Source organism: Erythrolamprus reginae, chromosome 2 (assembly GCF_031021105.1).
Source record: "Erythrolamprus reginae isolate rEryReg1 chromosome 2, rEryReg1.hap1, whole genome shotgun sequence".
Classification (NCBI taxonomy): Eukaryota; Metazoa; Chordata; class Lepidosauria; order Squamata; family Dipsadidae; genus Erythrolamprus; species Erythrolamprus reginae.
The window spans coordinates 80,054,707-80,072,810 of record NC_091951.1 but is presented as its reverse complement, the minus strand read 5'-3'; the positions used below and the strand labels follow the sequence as shown (position 1 = coordinate 80,072,810).

The following is an 18,104-nucleotide window of genomic DNA, read 5'->3' as shown; positions in this document are numbered from 1 at the left end:
TTTAGTGGTGGTGGTGGTGGGGGAGACCCATTTGAAAACATCCGGAGTTTTGCTCCTGAACCTGATTTCAAGCTAGCACAGGATTTGCTTTTGTGTTTTCTGGTGCTAATATATATAAACCTATAAACCAGAGCTCTCCAACCTTGACGACTTTAAGTCTAGTGGGCTTCAAGTCGCAGAAAGGAGGGAGGAAAAAAGGAAGGAAGGAGGGAGGGAAGAAAAAAGAGAGGGAGGAAAGGAGGGAGGGGGGTGGGAGAGAGGGAGGAAAAAGGAGGGAGGGAGGGAGGAAAAAGGACGGAGGGAGGGGAAAAAAGAAGAGGGAGGAAAGGAGGGAGGGAGGTGGGAGAGGGAGGAGAAAAGGAAGGAGGGAGGGAGGAAAAAAGAAGAGAAGGAGGGAGGGAGGTGGGAAAGAGGGAGGAAAAAGGAGGGAGGGAGGGAGGAAAAAAGAAGAGAGGGAAGAAAGGAGGGAGAAAGGTGGGAGAGGGAGGAAAAAAGGAAGGAGGGAGGGAGGAAAAAAGAAGAAAAGAGGGAGGAAAAAAGGAAGGGATGGAAGAAAAAAGAAAAGGGGAGGGAGGAAAAAAGAAAGAGAGGAAAGGAGGGAGGGAAAAAGGCAAGAGGAAGGAAAAACGGAAGGAGGGAGAAAAGAAAAAGGAGGGAGGGAGGAAATAAGGAAGGAGGGAGGAAGGGAGGGAGGAAAAAGGAAGGAGGGAGGGAGTAAAAAAAGAAGGAAAGAGGGAGGGAGGGATATATAAACCTATAAACCAGGGATCTCCAACCTTGGCGACTTTAAGCCTGGTGGACTTCAACTCCCAGAATTCCCCTGCTGGCTGGGGAATTCTGCAAGTTGAAATCTACCAGGCTTAAAGTCGCCAAGGTTGGAGACCTCCTCTGTAAACCAGACATCAGCACAAGGCTTTTTATTTATTTATTTTTAATAGATTCATAAGCTGCCCAACTTCTTCCAGACTCTGGGCAACATACAACAATTAAAAAAGCAGTATAAATACAATAAAACCCCTTAAAAATAAAATCATCCTTCTTTGGGCGGAGCTAGGTGGTCTTGCTCAATGATCCCAGGCCTGTCAGCAGAACCATGTTTTCACAATTTTTTGGAAAGCCAGGAAGGTGGGGGCAATACGGACCTCCGGGGGCAGTTGGTTCCAGAGAGCCGGAGCCGCCACAGAGAAGGCCCTCCCACACAGCCCTGCCAACCAACATTATCTGGTCAACAGGATGCGTAGGTGGCCCACTCAGTGGGTCCTTATCGGCCACTGGGAAGTATGTGACAGAAGACAGGCCCATATGTAATCTGGCCCTAAGCCATGAAGGGCTTCTGTCTGGAGGACAGAAGGGAAAGTGGGGACATGATCAAAACACTTAAATATGTTAAAGGGTTAAATAAGGTTCAGGGGAGAAGTGTTTTTAATAGTAAAGTGAACACAAGAACAAGGGGGCACAATCTGAGGTTAGTTGGGGGAAAGATCAGAAGCAATGTGAGAAAGTATTATTTTACTGAAAGAATAGTAGATCCTTGGAACAAACTTCCAGCAGACGTGGTTGGTAAATCCACAGTAACTGAATTTAAACATGCCTGGGATAAACATATATCCATCCTAAGATAAAATACAAGAAATAGTATAAGGGAAGACTAGATGGACCATGAAGTCTTTTTCTGCCGTTAATCTTCTGTTTCTATGTTTATAGGTGATAATACCTTAAATTGCGTCTGGAGGCCAATTGGGAGCCAGTGCAGCTCACTGAGTGTTGGTGTGGGTTTTTAATTGTTTGTCAAGCATGGCTTTACAAAACTTGTTTCACCCTTTCTCAACTTGATGCTTTCTTGACATCTTCCCCATTGCTGGCTTCCCAGGGAAGAGAGTCGTAGAGAAAAAACATGAGATGTGGGATGGACCCTAGCTGTACATACAAGTCAAAAGGAGGCCAGATTCAAGGGTTCGTAAATAGCTCATTCTTCAGTTTTCTTCAGTTTTGGAACCTGTAAAGTGGTGCTTTATAATTCCTTTATAATTCCAACTCATTGCACAGCCAGAATAGTATCAAACCTATCTGCGGTGTGATGGAGGGTGAGGAGGGGATTATAATCCAATATCCAGTGTTATGATCCATTTACATTAGTCTGGGGTTTTATTGGCAGAAACTTCATTTATCTTTTCAGCTCGCTCCTCCCAAAAATATCTGGCATGCAATGGAAAATGTATTTGATGTTATTTCGCCTTAAAGCATCCTCACAAATAAAGCATTTTTATAATAATAATAATAATAATAATAACCATCATCATCATCATCCTTGTCAACTGGTGCTTTGTGCCAGGCATTTGTGGCATGTGAATGGCTTGCAAGGAAATAATCAAATCCCACAACATATACTTTGTCTGTAGTGTAGCTCTCTGCAGTGCTGAGCTTAATGAAATAGTTAAATTTTGGGGGAGATTTAAATTTATACAGTACCAGCTTCTTTCTGGTCCTTTCACAGAGAAGGGAGTAATGTTCATATAAACATTTTTTTAAAATGTCATGTTGTTTACCATATTAGGATATAAGATGGACTATGTATCAAAAGAATTACAATTAGGAATGGTGGAACATATTACTTAGTTTTTTCTCCTTTTCCTCCTTTTTAAATTCAGAAATTCTAACCAGAATGGGATACATAACCAAGGCCCATCCTTATCCCATATTTATTTATTTTATTTATTTATTCAATTTTATATATATTATTATATTATTATTATTAAATATATATATTTGCTTTGAGTACCAGCAGATATTTGCTCAAAAATACTTAGGCATAAATCTCTATCATGGGGATATTTTCCAACAAGTCACTCGAGGAAGGCATCAATTCAATATTATGTTGTGAGCCGCCCCGAGTCTGCGGAGAGGGGCGGCATACAAATCTAAATAAATAAATAAATAAATATTCTCTGTTCTAATCCATTTGACCTTATGGACATAGATAGACAAAGGGATGTTCTGCATGCTCACCATGCAAGACATAATGAGTAGAACATTCTCTTGATAAATACAGGGGGTGGACAAAAATATGGAAACACTTGACTTTTTGGCATCATAATGTTTGAACATGTTCAAATCAATCAAAACTTGACATATTTTAATGTTTTTTAATTCTGTTATTTGATACGTTTTTTTAAACTACCTTTTTTTTTTACAGAAATTTAAGGAAATTGGTTATAACCTTCTAGAAATGGCAGACCTCTCAGACTTTCAAAGAGGCCAAATTGTTGGTGCTCGAATGGCAGGCGCTACTGTAACAGAAAGTGCCCGAATGTTTGGTGTTTCAAGAGGTAATATCTCAAAAGTAATGACTGCTTTTGAAAGAGAAGGGAAAACGTCCTCAGCCAAGCACAGGTCTGGTTGAAAGTCGAAGTTGTCTGAGAGAGACTGTCAGACTCTAAAGCAAATGGTTAGAGCGGATCGCAAGACCACAGCTCCTAAAATCACTGCAGAGCTCAATAGACACGTACAGTACCCAGTTTCCACAAAAACTGTTCGAAGGGAGCTTCACAAATCTGGATTCCATGGAAGAACTACAATTAGAAAACCTCTGCTCTCAAAGACAAATGTTTCAAAATGTTTAGAGTGGTATAGAAACCACCAGAAATGGTCCCTTGAGCAGTAGCAAAATGTGATTTTCTCTGAGGAATCATCATTTACCCTTTTTCTGACCTCCAGCCGTGTTTATGTTTGGAGACAACCAAAAGAATCATTTCATCCAGACTGCCTTCTCCCAACCGTCAAACATGGTGGGGGGTTCAGTGATGATCTGGGTTGCTATTTCTTGGAAATCCACCAGGCCAATGATTTCCCTTCATGGAATAATTAACAGCCATCACTATTTAGGACTTTTGGCCCACCAAATTCATCCTATGGTTCATGAACTGTTTCCAGAGGGGGATGCCATCTTTCAAGATGATAATGCACCAATCCATAGAGCAAGAATGGCACGAGGAATATTCTAATGAAGTTCAGCATCTCATCTGGCCACCACAATCACCAGACCTCAATATTATTGAGCATTTATGGTTGATTTAAGAGATTCAAGTAAGAAGTCGATTTCCACCACCATCGTCTCTAAAAGAACTGGAGGGTGCTTTAACTGAAGAATGGACTAAAGTTCCTTTGAAAACAATTCACAATTTGTATGAATCGATACCTCAGAGAATTGAGGCTGTATTTGCCGCAAAATGTAGACCAACACCATATTAAAAGATATTTTGATGACTTTTCAAGGTGTTTCCATTCTTTTGTCCACCCCCTGTAGAACATTAGAACAACTTCAGAGGCACATTAATTGGTGTCAAATAAATAAAAAAGTGATTTATTTGCAAATGGAACGTACCTGCTTCAGATCTGGCCATGTCACAAGAAAAAAAAAGCTGGAACATGTTTTATATTATTGTAATTAAATAATTGTATATTATTTTTATTCAGAGGTAAACCTAGTTTGTTCATTATATTTTTCTCCATTGGTCCTGAGTTAATGTACATGTTTAACATAATTCAGAATGAGAAATGGAAATATTTCAAAGTTGAGATTCCTTTGACTCCTTACCCTGATTTCAGCAGATTGGTAGATTCAAGCTGGAGCAGTCTCAAAGGTAACCAGACTCTGAGCCATATAGAACATTAAGGACAACAAACAGAACCTACAATTCCACCTAGAAGTTAGCTGGCAGCAAAGGTAGTTTTGCCACTGCTAGTGTAGTTCACCAGTTCAAATCTCACCAGGCTCAAGATTGACTCAGTCCTCCATCCTTCCGAGGTGGGTAAGATCAAAAGCAACATGAGAAAATATTATTTTACTGAAAGAGTAGTAGATCCTTGGAACAAACTTCCAGCAGACGTGGTAGATAAATCCACAGTAACTGAATTTAAACATGCCTGGGATAAACATATATCCATCCTAAGATAAAATACAGAAAATAGTATAAGGGCAGACTAGATGGACCAGGAGGTCTTTTTCTGCCGTCAGACTTCTATGTTTCTATGTTTCTAAATGAGGACCCAGATTGTTGGGGGAGATATGCTGACTCTGTAAACTGCTTAGAGAGGGCTGTAAAGCACTGTGAAGGGGAATATAAGTGCTATTGCTATTGCTATATCTAATTATTTATGTATAAACTGCAGCTAGAATTGTATTCGCACAAAACTGGAAAAGTGAAGAGATTCCTACTTATGAGAATGTGATTAGAAAAATATTAGAATGTTCAGAAATGAATAGATTAACACTTGCAATTAAGGAGAAAGAAAAAACTGAATATTATATGACATGGGAACTATTTTATCAATGGTTAGAAAACAAAAATGGAAGTTAGAAATAGGAAAATAAAAGAAGATGATCAGTGAAATATAGAATATATGTTAAGAGACAGACATAAGCATTATTATTATTATTAGGACTATCAGGTGGTTATGTTTAATATTACTATTACATTCCTATTAGAAGATACGTTAAGAGGGAGAAGTAAATATGTTTACAATGTTCAATATTAGTATTGTAAAATTAAAGAATTAATATTAATGTAATGAATACTATTGTAAATTTTGATTATTACTGCACAAAGATATATGTACCTAGAGGACACTGTTTAATGGAAGATGGAACTATTATTACTAAAAATAAAAAAGTTTTTTTAAAAGGATTGCTATCTCAGACACACCCTCTTAGCTGTTGGAGTTTGATGAAAATGTTTCAGCCTTGTTGGCCAGATGGACAGGAAGGCACAAATTGAAAACAATTAGTAGGTGAGACCTTTTGGTATACATCCCAATAGAACCTTAGTGAAAGTCTAGTAGCACCTTTTCCTACTAACATCTGGGGAAATTTGCTGCAGTTTACAGAAGCTTTTGCTTTAAAAAAACCAATTTCAATTAAAAATTTTAATTTAAAAACCTATTTCACATTGGTTAATCATAAAAATTGCTACCAAGTTCCCTCTGATTTCCTTCTTCCCTTCTCCCCATCATAGACCAACATAGCTCTTCTACAATAGTTCTTAAAAGTACAGTGGACTCAAATCTTGGTTCTAGAGAAGCTTTTTTATCCAAACATGGTAACTTTTTAAAGTGCAGAAAATAGTATATAATGCTTTACTGAAGTTCCATATCTCATCCTTTGGGGTTGTGTTCATAGCTGTGCCTTATAAACACATCCAACAATACCGATGTTTTATTTCTATGTTTTATTTCTCAATGGAGAATCCAAAAGCAACATAATTCGTGGTCCAAAATACTGCAATTTTGTGGCAACTAGAATTTCTGACCAGGTCTATCTTTCTTCACAATAGTCTTTTGTTGCTGAAAAAATGAGTACCCTTGACTTGGAGCCCTTTCAGAAGTCATGGCTATCAGTCTAATGAGCTCTGCAGATGGTTTTAGTTGCCTTTGCCTCCTTGCTTCCAGCTAAAAACTTCCTTCGCTTCTGCAGCAGCTGCCTCCAGATGGAAGAAGACATGAGGGGCACAATGGCTCCCTTAAGGAAAAGTGCAGATTTGAAAATAACAGCAGTAGAACAGATATGGGTTTGCTCTCTGCGCTGCTGTTTCCCATCAGCTTTTCTATCATTTAGCAAAGCAAAAGCCATTTTAAAAAAACCAAAAACCTGAAGCAATACATTACCTCCTCTCTCTCTGTGTGTGTGTGTGTGTGTTTTATCTATGTGGTTTATATGTGACTATGTACATATGTCTATATATCCAAACCTTCTGTCAAAGAATGCTATGAATTCCACCATGCTGGGACTAGTGCCTGGGAGGATCTGGACTGTAAAAGTGATTTTGAGGTTAGCTACAGCCTTAATCTCACTTACAGAATATAAACTTTCTTGATTCCAAAGGGATTTTTTTTATGAAAATGTTTTTAGAATTTAGACTTACTATTAACATAAGCTACTTATTTCTGTTGTAATTCTTGTTGAAATCGATTGAGCTTGCCTTCAAGTAAATAAGTGATGGACTGAGAGTTGAATCAGAGAATAAACACATTTTACTGAATGTGTATCCTATTTATTCCTACATGCATTGACGCTCCCTGAATATGTATAAAATTTAACCAGATGGAATTTTCCCTTTTATTATATCAGCATCAAATGCTATCTTTGGAAATGCCCAAAGTCACTGAAAGGAAGTTGGGCAGCCATATAAATTTTCTGAAATAAATAAATAAATGCACATCCTGAAAATAGCATTGTTCCTCTTCCATATTCTCTTTTACAGTCTTCCTATAGAGGCAAAATAACTTCTGAATTCATTGTTCCAAGATATCCTTCAATATGTCCAATGTTAAAACATTTTGCTCCGTTCCGTATCAATAAGTCAAATTTAATTGTTGTCCTTTAATTATAATATTTAGTTTCTTCTCGTTCTTTCTGGTGTCCAATGTCCAAAATCCCCAAAATATTATTGGATGGGATTTTGGACATTAGACACCAGAAAGAACGAGAAGGAACTAAATATTATAATTAAAGAACAAAAATATTATAATTAAGGAACAAGCATTTGTTTCTGTATGAGAAAGAGGGATGGGGCAAGGGGGAGAGAGATAGAAAGAGAAAGAGAGGGCACTTTGGAAAGTTACAAAAGAACTAAGGGTCCAAATAGATTCCATTTGGACACTTGGTTCTTTTGTAACTTTCCAAAATGCCCTCCCCCCCCCTTTTATGTTTATAAGTTACTAGTGTTTTCAGACTTGTGAATCCAAAGATTTCTAATAGCTTAAGAATAATTAACAAACAATTTCTGAAAGTGATTAGAAAAAGAACCATGCAAACCCAGTGTTCTTTTAAAGGCCGTGACCTTGGTTTGAGCAAGATACCTCTTACTTCCTCATCTCTGGAGACTGCTAAATCTGCCAGAGACTGCTGTCTTTCAGTCTCTGATGAGGAGTAACTGCCTGGAGCATTTATAGGCAATCTCAAGTCTTCCCCTTATCCAAAGAGGAATTATGAAAAGCCACTCTATTTGCTGGCTGTTCTTTCTACCATGGTCATAGTCCAAAGCTTCCTTCAATTTGGCATCCCCCCCCCCCCCAAAAAAAAAGCAGGCAAAACAGTTATGGTTTTCTGGGTTTGGGGGAAAGTGAGTGTTCTTAACTTAACTAAATGTGAGCTACCCAGTACAGGTACAATCTGATGAAAGGGAATTAAATTTTGAAGGTGACAGATTTTAGAATTTCAGGATGCGCTATTTTCTTAAAACCCCAACCGTAACACTGTGTAAAATATATGCACTCTGATATTTTTAAAGCCATGCCTTTGTTTTGCCTACCAAAATGAATGGAGTTTTCTGTCTTCGCATACAAGTCCAGTTTAAATTACTTCACCCTTTCTTTTCACATAATCACAATTTTGATCCAGGAAAGAAGTAATCTAACTTTGCTAATCCACCACAAATCACTCAGAGATCTTCACCACACATTAAATGAGAGATTTACTAGAAAATCCAGATTGCCCGTGTGCCTGCTCCGGCTCTACGCTGTTTATTGATAGAGATAAAACTTCAGATTTTACTAGGAAAGGATGGCATAAAAAAACCTCCTTTTATGGTGCAACAGCAAAGTCTGAGTCTTTAAATATATGGGAGGGTTTATTTTATTTTATTTTTACTTATATGCTGCCCAACTCCCAAAGGACTCTGAGTGGCTTACAACCAAATACACATAAAATGTAATATAAACCCCCCTAAAAGAGATCAAACCAGCAAATACAACAATTAAAAGAAGAAAACCATGTAACTCTTTAATGGCCAGATCTGGATGGTATGCCATCTGACAAGCGGTCCCAGGCCTGCAGGAAAAGCCATGTCTTTATGACTTTTACGGAAGGCCACTAGAGTGGGGGTAGTTTCAATCCTCTTTGTTTTCTTGTTTTCTTTTTCCCCATCCTGGTTAACTTTTCTTCTTTTATGCACTATCTATTGCAGGAAAGGAAAATGTTTTTTTTTTTACCTTTAAACCCAGACTAGTGAGAGAGGTTGGGTGATTCACATTCTGAGCACTTACTTATATGAAGGAGGAGGAAGGTCACAATGAAGTTGGTGAAATCAAAACATTGGGGCAAAGTACTAGGGGTTTGTTATAAGAAACAATTTTCTATAAAAAACAAGAATAACCTAGGTGCTAGAGATGTGGTGGGCCAAAGTTTTTAATCAGCTGGAGCCACAGAGGGAAAAAAAACCCTGAAATATAAACAAGGCAGAAATAAGGTGATGGGTCAGAGGATAAGATGCAGGATTCTTAATAAACCAAGTGGAGCCTATAAGGAACTCAGAATTTGGGATCTTCTGATTGAAAGAGGAGGTCATCCTGGAGCAGTGGGAAAACAGAAACAGGTGGGTGGGTGAATTATAAGAGTGCATTCATGTAAGGCAGTGGTTCTCAATCTTCCTAATGCCATGACCCCTTAATACAGTTCCTCATGTTGTGGTGACCCCCAACCATAGGTCTAGTGCCAATTCTCCTAACAGAGCTTGAAGCTGATTGGCAGGAAGGTCAGAGGGACGCCCCCGTGGTGACCCCCAACCATAGGTCTAGTGCCAATTCTCCCAACAGAGCTTGAAGCTGATTGGCAGGAAGGTCAGAGGGACGCCCCCGTGGTGACCCCCAACCATAGGTCTAGTGCCAATTCTCCCAACAGAGCTTGAAGCTGATAGGCAGGAAGGTCAGAGGGACGCCCCCACTGTCAACACCTGATTGGTCAGATAGTAAAAATTGTCCCAAGACGCCAGAATAGAAGCTTTAGTTCCTAAACCCAGGAGAAATTTGTCTCTTCCCATGGTCTTAGGCGACCCCCATGAAACGGTCCCACAGGATGAGAACCACTGGTGTAAGGTGACCAGATTATAGCTTCGGTAAAGTGGGACACCATGGGGTGGGGGAACGGACGAAGGAGGACTGAATAATATCTACAGTGTACAGACTTTTACCTCAATGTTTGTTTTTGTGTATTGCTTCCCAGTCCGGCACTTCTATCAATTTATTATCTTTCCTGTTTTTGAAAAGCATAAAAACAGTAAGACAAGGGAAGAGAGCAAAGTAGCTTGCCTGTTCTGCTTTCAGGCTGCTTCTTATACTGGAAGCAGCACACTTTTCCCCCCAACAACATCGGAGAGGTGTGTACTCTTCTCCAGCCCTCTGCTCTCTCTCTCTTTCTCACTGTTGGGCATGTGCAAAGCAACCCGTAGCCTGGACTTGATTCGCTCTGGGCTGCCCAGAGTGAATAAAGCGTTTCCTTTCTCTGGGCACCAGGAGGAGGAAGCTTCTCCCAGCACGCAGAGAAAGGAAACACTTTATTCACTCTGGGCAGTCCAGAGAAAGGGAAATTGGGAGTTTTTAAAAAACAAATTATTGAAAATCAGGACTGTCCTGCCAACACCTTACATTTGTGGGATGATGCAGATGGAATCACACTTCCACAGAGTTATGGAGTTTGCTATACCCAAAAAATTAAGAGAGAGAGAGAAAAATCAGGTCTGTAAATGAACATGAAAAAGAAAAGAAAGTGGTTAACTAAGTGAAGCAACCTGAAGAATTGAAAAAGAATCAGACATTTATGGTGAGAATAAAGGAGAAAGGAGAGATGGTACAATACTTTCTTCCTGCTGTGTTCCCTGCTGGCGTGCCTGTCTACAACTTGGAGTTCAGACGGGAGGGTGGGTCACTGGGTGACATTCTATTTGTGAATAGATTCAACCCAACATGCAAACAGGAGAGCGGATTTAGGCCAAGCACATGAAGCAAACAAACAGTGTAGAACAGCTACAGTAAGAGAGTGGGTCATGACTGGAAGCACTGATGAGCAGCCCACCCTGATTGGGATTAAGGACAGTAGGATGGAAGTACAAAAAAGAATCAAGAAGAACTGAGAAGAGCAATAGGAGACAACTACACCTGCTAAATTGTACAAATAAGTTGGAGTTTGACTGGTTCTGGATTTCAAAGAATTCCCTATCTTGCTATTAGAAAGGACAAAGAGATTGCATTCCCCAAGCAGGTCTCTCAGGATTGCTCCGAGTGAGTAAAACAAAATTTGGTCTACTTTTATCTAGTTTGTATTTCAACATGATGGATAATGGAACATACGGTATGTGCACTACCCAATCCCTAAAGTACTATTTTTATTATCTGAGACAAACATCTGAATTTCATGGCACTGCATTTCAACACTTATGATAGACATATACTTTATCTACTGAGGGAATTGCTGGATTTCTGGCTCATGTATCCCAGCGACCGGTTATGTCCCACAGAGTCAGCCTTCTTCAGGTCCCATCGGCCAGACAATGTTGGTTGGCGGGGCCTAGGGGAAGAGCCTTCTCTATGGTGGCCCCAGCCCTCTGGAACGAACTCCCTCTGGAGATACATACCGCCCCATCCCTCCTGGTCTTTCATAAAGCTCTCAAGAACTACCTCTGCCGGCGGGCATGGGGGCCGTGAGTGGTGAGATTATCTCCGATCAATACCATGTATGGTTGAATTGGACATATGTGTATGATTGTATATGGGTTTTTAATACTTTTTAGTAATTTGTATAATTTGTATAGTGATTTAGATTTCTTTACATATTGTTCCACTTATGATGTTGTATGTCGCCCTGAGTTGCCTCAAGAAGGGCGGCATAGAAATCTAATCTAATCTAATCAATCAATAAATAAATAAATAAATAACCAATTCATGCATAGAAATGGCAAAGCGACTCATAAAGAGGAAAGATGGAAAAATTGCTTCAGGTACAGCCTTGGTTTCATTGTTATTGGGATAATTAAAACCAGTGCTAGCATGTACAGCATTCATATTTAGGAGTAAGCATCACTGAAGTTACTTGAATCTATTTTAGTAGATATTTATAAAATGTAATGTTAATTGCAGAGAGAAAACAAATCTTCAGTGAAGTAGCATACACTGAAAGAAAAGAAAGAAAATATAGAGCTCAAAATAATCAACTTGTCAAAAGAGCCTGATTCTTCCTAGATCATAAACAATAGCATCCTTGTGGAAATCCAGTATTTCTACAGAAAAATACGCCTAAAGCAAATGTTTAAAATACATAAATATCTTCATGCAGAACAAGTCCATCGTTATGAAGGTAAAAATAAAGCGGGGAACATGTTAAAATTAGTAAACTGAGCAATCCTCTTTTCCTGAAAGAAAGTAATTTAGGATGAATTTGTGGTGTTGTAAATACACATACATACATCTGCCAGGCATATAAGCCTAGTAGAACAAACAAGTGCACTTAATGACTCTGGTACCATAAACCATAACTCATAAAAACAGGTTGACTTTGAATGAACAAGCCAAATCAGGAAATTTTCACCTGAAGTTTATGAATCAGAGTTTTGAATTAAACAAGTTTCTGGATGAGGTAAATCTTGAATGAAGGCAAATACTTCTGCTATGTGGTTTTTAAAATTTTTCTGATTGTCTAATAGATTCATTTCTGAATTTCAAAATATTAAAACTTTATATGAATGTAAGTCCTGGTAAATGCTGAATTTATAAATGTCCTTGATCCAATAATTTCTCATTCTAGTATTAACTTGCCCATTCCAGTGTATATAAAGATGAATTTTTTAAATAAGTATTTATAGCAGCTCCAAGTATTTGTAGCTGTTTTCTTAATTATGACACCTAGAGTCTATAGCCTGGTGCAATTCTTAGAGTTGTCATGAGTTGGAGATGTTGGGTATATATTTGATAGGGAAACATAACCCATGAAAAGAATACGGTAGGTTTCCATTTTAAGGTATGTGATTTCAGATATTAGCTAGCCAGTAGTGGGTTTCATTTCAATCACCTTCGCTACCGGTTCGCTATTATAAGTACATGCGCAGCTTCTGAATGTGGTGCACATAATGCTCCCTCCTACCATTTTCCCTACAATAACAACAATTTTTAATCAAATTTCTGAGCAAACTGGGTGCATTCATTGTGATAAACTATTTTAATTGTGGCTTATTAAATTAACCATTCTAGCACACTCTACCAAAAAGAAACAAACCACATTATGGCTTGCTAAACTATCTATGAAAGTAGAAATCAGCTTTTCAGTAATATATAGCAAGATTAGTCTATAGTAAATCTATTAAGATTTAAGAATTATTTTTTGTAATATTTTGCTATTTACCTCTATCACTTGTATACATATTTTTTTTACCAACTTCCAAAACGTATACACCAGGTGGAATATTGTATACACAGAAACACATACACACACATACTTGTTGTGTGTGTGTAGAAATTTTACCTCAATTAACACAATTATTCCTTGGTTATAGAAAGCATTCTGCAGGAAACAATCCTTAATTTATTTATTTATTTATTGGATTTGTATGCTGTCCCTCTCCGTAGACTTCCAGGTCAAATTCTGTGGAAGCTGAAAGGCTGTTGCTGAGAAATTGTTCTGCATTGGCAGGATTCTCTACAGGTACTAAAATTTGGGTAATGAGTTTTCCATATGAATTTTTTGAATTGCATTCCACATTCACATGCATTGCATTTTAGAGGTCACTAGCATGGATATGTATAAAATTAGTATGTAGAACCTCCTATAATATTGCGTTGAGGTATATGAAATTTTTATGACTTTTCAATGACACATCAGCAATATTTAAGGCAGTGAACTACAAAAACTACAGAGTTTTGTCTTCTTTCCTTCTGAAAATATCTATTAAGCCAGTTACAGGAATCTGCTTTCATCACACAAATCATGAAACAATTATATTTATTGTTTACTTTTACAATAAAATCATTACATTCATGTAAAAAATAACATTGAAACCCATCTTAACATGATAAACTTCTGATAAGACATTGTTTAGGAGGAACTCATCTACTACAGTAAAATAATACATTCTAGATATTTATTTATTTATTATTTATTTATTATTTGGATTTGTATGCCGCCCCTCTCCGAAGACTCGGGGCGGCTCACAACAATATTTCTTTCATTTTATAATTGTTTGAGAAAAAGTATTTTTCACCATTAAAAACTGTGATTCTCTGTGGGATCTTTTCAGTTTTGCCCTGCGATTCTGGAACCAGATCTAAAATTGAGAGAATAAATACATTATTATTATTATTATTATTATTATTATTATTATTATTATTATTATTATTATTATTATTATTATTATTATTATTATGTCAATACAACACAGCATACGAGAGCCCTATGCTGGATTTCGTATTTCATCACCAGTCGAGCGCTTCCCAAGCACCTAGGACTGGGTGATGTAGCGGCAAATTATGTTTGCCGATCCTAGCAAAGCGGCCTTTTGCAATTAACAGATGGAGATTTTGTCAATTCCGATGGTTTTCAAATGTCCGCTGAGATCCTTTGGCACTGCGCCCAGTGTGCCAAGTACCACTGGGACGACTTTCACTGGCTTATGCCAGAGTCGTTGCAGCTCGATTTTTAGATCTTCGTATTTTACTAATTTCTCTAGCTGCTTCTCCTCAATTCTGCTGTCCCCTGGGATTGCGAATTATTATTATTATTATTATTATTATTATTATTATTATTATTATTATTATTATTAACAACACCATCACAACAACAACAATAATAATAACAATGAAATCTAGCAGATAGTACTGTAAAAAGAAGCTTTTGGTAAACAAGGATTAAACTATAATATTAATAAAATTAATTTATTAATAAAATAAAAAATACAAGAAGCTGCTTATAAAAAGTAAAGAACTTGTCTGAGACTTGTCCCCATTTAACTCATATAGAAGAGTCTTCCCAGTTTTACTCTAAGTAGCACGTTCCATCAAAGTTATAACTTTCTCATCTCAAATTAAAGTGAATATTTGCAGTAAAACATGAGAAGCGACACTTCAGGAAAACTCAGTGAGGGAGACGGGTAGTTTCAAAAGATTATTTATAAACAAACAAACACAAGACAGTTATTGCTATCTAGGACTGACTTCAAAAGATCATTGTCTTCAGTGAAGCGCAAAGATTTAGATGGAATTCTATCCAGACATTTAAGAACCACCTGTGCAGGAAGCACTGTCTCTATTGCCAACAATGTTGTATTGACTTATAAAAATAATACCTTATGGTCAATAAATTAAATAAAACATAAAGTCAGTTAGGTTGAATGCAGATAAAACAAAAAGGTAATTTGTAATTGGATTAAGATTATATCTGTTTTAAATTAAAATGTTGGCTAGCATTCTTAGACAGGTAAGTGTCTGTTCCAATTATTCTTGTTGCTCTTATTATTACCACCTCCCAGTCAGGATGTATTCCCAGAGTTTTACATGGACACCCATACATTTTAAAAGATTGCTCTTAGGAAAGCAATCTTTGCATATTTACTCAGATATAAATCCCATTTTTTCCCTGGGACTTTTCTTTCCTTCCATTCAGTCCCGTCTAGTTCTTAAATGCTGCCTGGACAAGTCCCTGTAATTTTCTTGGCAAGATTTTTCAGAAGTGATTTTTCAGAGTTGTGAGTCACTAAACCTTACTTACCAATAAATCTGACTTTGTTAGAAAAGATAAATTTTGTGAATCTAAAAACCAGATGAAGTGATGTCCTCTAGGTCAGGGGTATCCAAGCTTGGCAACTTGAAGTCTTGTAGACTTCAACTCTCAGAATTCCCTAGCCAGCATGACTATCTGAGGAATTCTGGCAGCTGAATCCACAGAACTTTAAAGTTTCAGAGATTGGAGACCCCTACTTTACCTTTTAGTTCTAAACACATTTAAAAGCAAAAGTACCATTGAATCAAATTTGACTGCTAGTGATTTCAAGAGCATATCCCTCAACTTTTCTTGCTATCTGTGTGGTCCCTAGAAGCAACCCCCCCACACACACTTGATGGCATACCATCAATCAACAAAAAAGCAGTTTGACCTGGCATTTTCTAGGATCTTTCTTTAACATCCCCCCCCCCTTTAGCCTAGAGCCCTAGGGCTTTCTAGCACATACCAACTAATGGACACTTAGCCTCTTGGGTCTGGTAAATGCTGCCATCTGCTGTGGTGGCAAATATAGCTATTTAAGTATAAATTCCATTCAGTGTTCTAGGCTTCATACACTGCATGAAACCATAGTATACTTAGCTTATTTGTGACTTAATGTTACCTAGAAGAAATCATTGTGGTTTGTTTAGTACATCTATTAAAGCGATATATTAATCAAATCTTTCAGAAAAATACATAATTTATTCTACTTAATCAGTTTGAATTAAGTTGGATATCCTTACTAGCTCTTAGCAACAGACATTTTTTCCTGACATATATTAAAATGTGTTATTTTATTATCCAGGTATTATTGTACTAAAAACATAAGTAGAATTAGAAGGTAAAATTGAAAAAAAAATATCCACCCACATTCCCCTATTTTTTCTTAACTTTGTTAACTTCTTTAGTCTGGGTCAGGATATTGGCAGTTATTAATATTCCCATCCATTATGACCTGATATTTGAGATTCCAGCAATACAAGCATAAACACATAAATACACACATGAAAAGTTACCTGGATCCTGTCTTCATCTAACTCTAATTTTTGAGCCAGATCTTCTCTAACATCGATGCCAGGATAAGAGTTCACTCTAAAAACATTTTCCAGTATTTCTATCTAAGAGAATAGACAAAAACTATTATTTGCTGCCAAAATATTTTAAGCACTCAGGATAAAGCCAGAGCTTTTAATAAATATCTGGATAAAATTCTAAAATATTTCAAGTCAATAGAAATCAGTTAAGCTATTTTGAGCTCAGAATGCTGATTAGATATAATGTGGACCTTTTTATTCAGTCAATGTATGATTGTACAGATTCCTGTGAAACAGGCCTTTCTGGATTCTTTCTAATCAATGCCCCCTTATTAAAGAATGCAGGAAGCAAAACAGCCATTCTTAGCTGCATGAATAGGTTAAATGGGCTAAATCCCTACCTGGATTTGAGTGAATGCCGTCCTTGGCCTCCTACCTCTGTACCAACTCAAGTCCCTTTTGTAAGAAAATCTTTCATTCACTGCGAAATAGTTTTCACATTTCAAAACTCTTTCTTCAGATTTTTGGCAGTTGCTTTTATTATATAAAGGGAGTGCATAGCATATTGAAGAGAGATGGAGGCAGGGCAAACAGTCTTCTCCTGAAAAGTCACAAGCGTTTTAAACACGGATTACTAGAAAAAATGTTAGTTATAGACTAGTTTAAGAGCTAAGCACAACAATCTGATTTTCTTTCCTGTTTGACTTTTAAATGTGGTTTATAATTTAAAACGAAAGAACACACAGTAAAAAAAGGTGACGAAAATATTGAAATGAATCCTAACAGCCATCTTACCTATATCGCTGACTTTTAAATGTGGTTTATAATTTAAAGCAAAGGAACACACAGTAAAAAAAGGTGAAGAAAATATCGAAATGAATCGTAACATCCATCTTACCTAAATCGCTGTCTTTATCCACCCACGGCCTGTGGGGTTTTGCAGCTGGAGTGCCTTCTTTTTCCCGCTCTAATCCCAAAATATTTTCAATGGAAAATGAAAAGGAAGTGTTTTTGCCTTCCCCAAGACTGGATTTATTCTGCTGATTATAAGAAGAAGCCTCATTATGAGCATACAACGATCTGCCTGCCATTCTTTTGCCAACCTCCCCACACCATAATTCAGCTTTTACCTACAAGGTACTAGTCTTTTCTTATAGCTTTGGCAACAAGGGGGTTGGATTTGCCATGTCATTAATTAAAATCTTTTATTAGAAAGTTTTAGCATGTCAATGAAGATTCTCCCACCAAGAGGCAAGAGGAGTTAATTGTTTATTTGTTTCCAAGTAATTAGCAACTAATGGAGGAGGCAGTGCACCAAGAAGAACAAAAAGTGTTATCTCCTGTAACCAGAGTATCAGACTTAACTTTTTCAAAAGCACCCATGCACAAGTATTACACTTCTCTTTTATTTGAAATCATTAATGTATAAAATCAGGGCTTGGTTGGTGGCAGTTTTGTTTTTAAATAATACTCCTATGGACTTCATTTACCTAAACAAAACAGCATGATAGGAAACCAGTCAAGTAATAAGTAATCTCATTTAAGTGCATTTTCTT

General features: G+C 37.3%; 1 protein-coding gene across 1 annotated transcript; it reads right to left on the bottom strand.

Annotated features, from left to right (window-relative positions):
- Positions 1–13,973: 13,973 nt before the first annotated feature.
- On the bottom strand, positions 13,974–17,639 carry HESX1 (HESX homeobox 1). Its single transcript, XM_070738470.1, has 4 exons — positions 17,447–17,639; positions 16,950–17,149; positions 16,531–16,632; positions 13,974–14,081 (listed from the first exon to the last, which is right to left on the bottom strand). The coding sequence occupies exons 1-4, from the start codon at positions 17,637–17,639 to the stop codon at positions 13,983–13,985; spliced, it is 594 nt and encodes a 197-aa protein (XP_070594571.1). The 3' UTR covers positions 13,974–13,982.
- Between the last annotated feature and the right edge of the window lie 465 nt (positions 17,640–18,104).

Coding starts and splice junctions, on each gene's coding strand:
- HESX1 (XM_070738470.1), bottom strand. CDS start 17,639: ATGGCAGGCAGATCGTTGTATGCTCATAATGAGGCTTCTTCTTATAAT. Junction 16,633..16,949: donor CGGCATTCACTCAAATCCAG/GTAGGGATTTAG, acceptor CTATTCTCTTAG/ATAGAAATACTGGAAAATGT. Junction 14,082..16,530: donor TAGATGAAGACAGGATCCAG/GTAACTTTTCAT, acceptor TCTCAATTTTAG/ATCTGGTTCCAGAATCGCAG.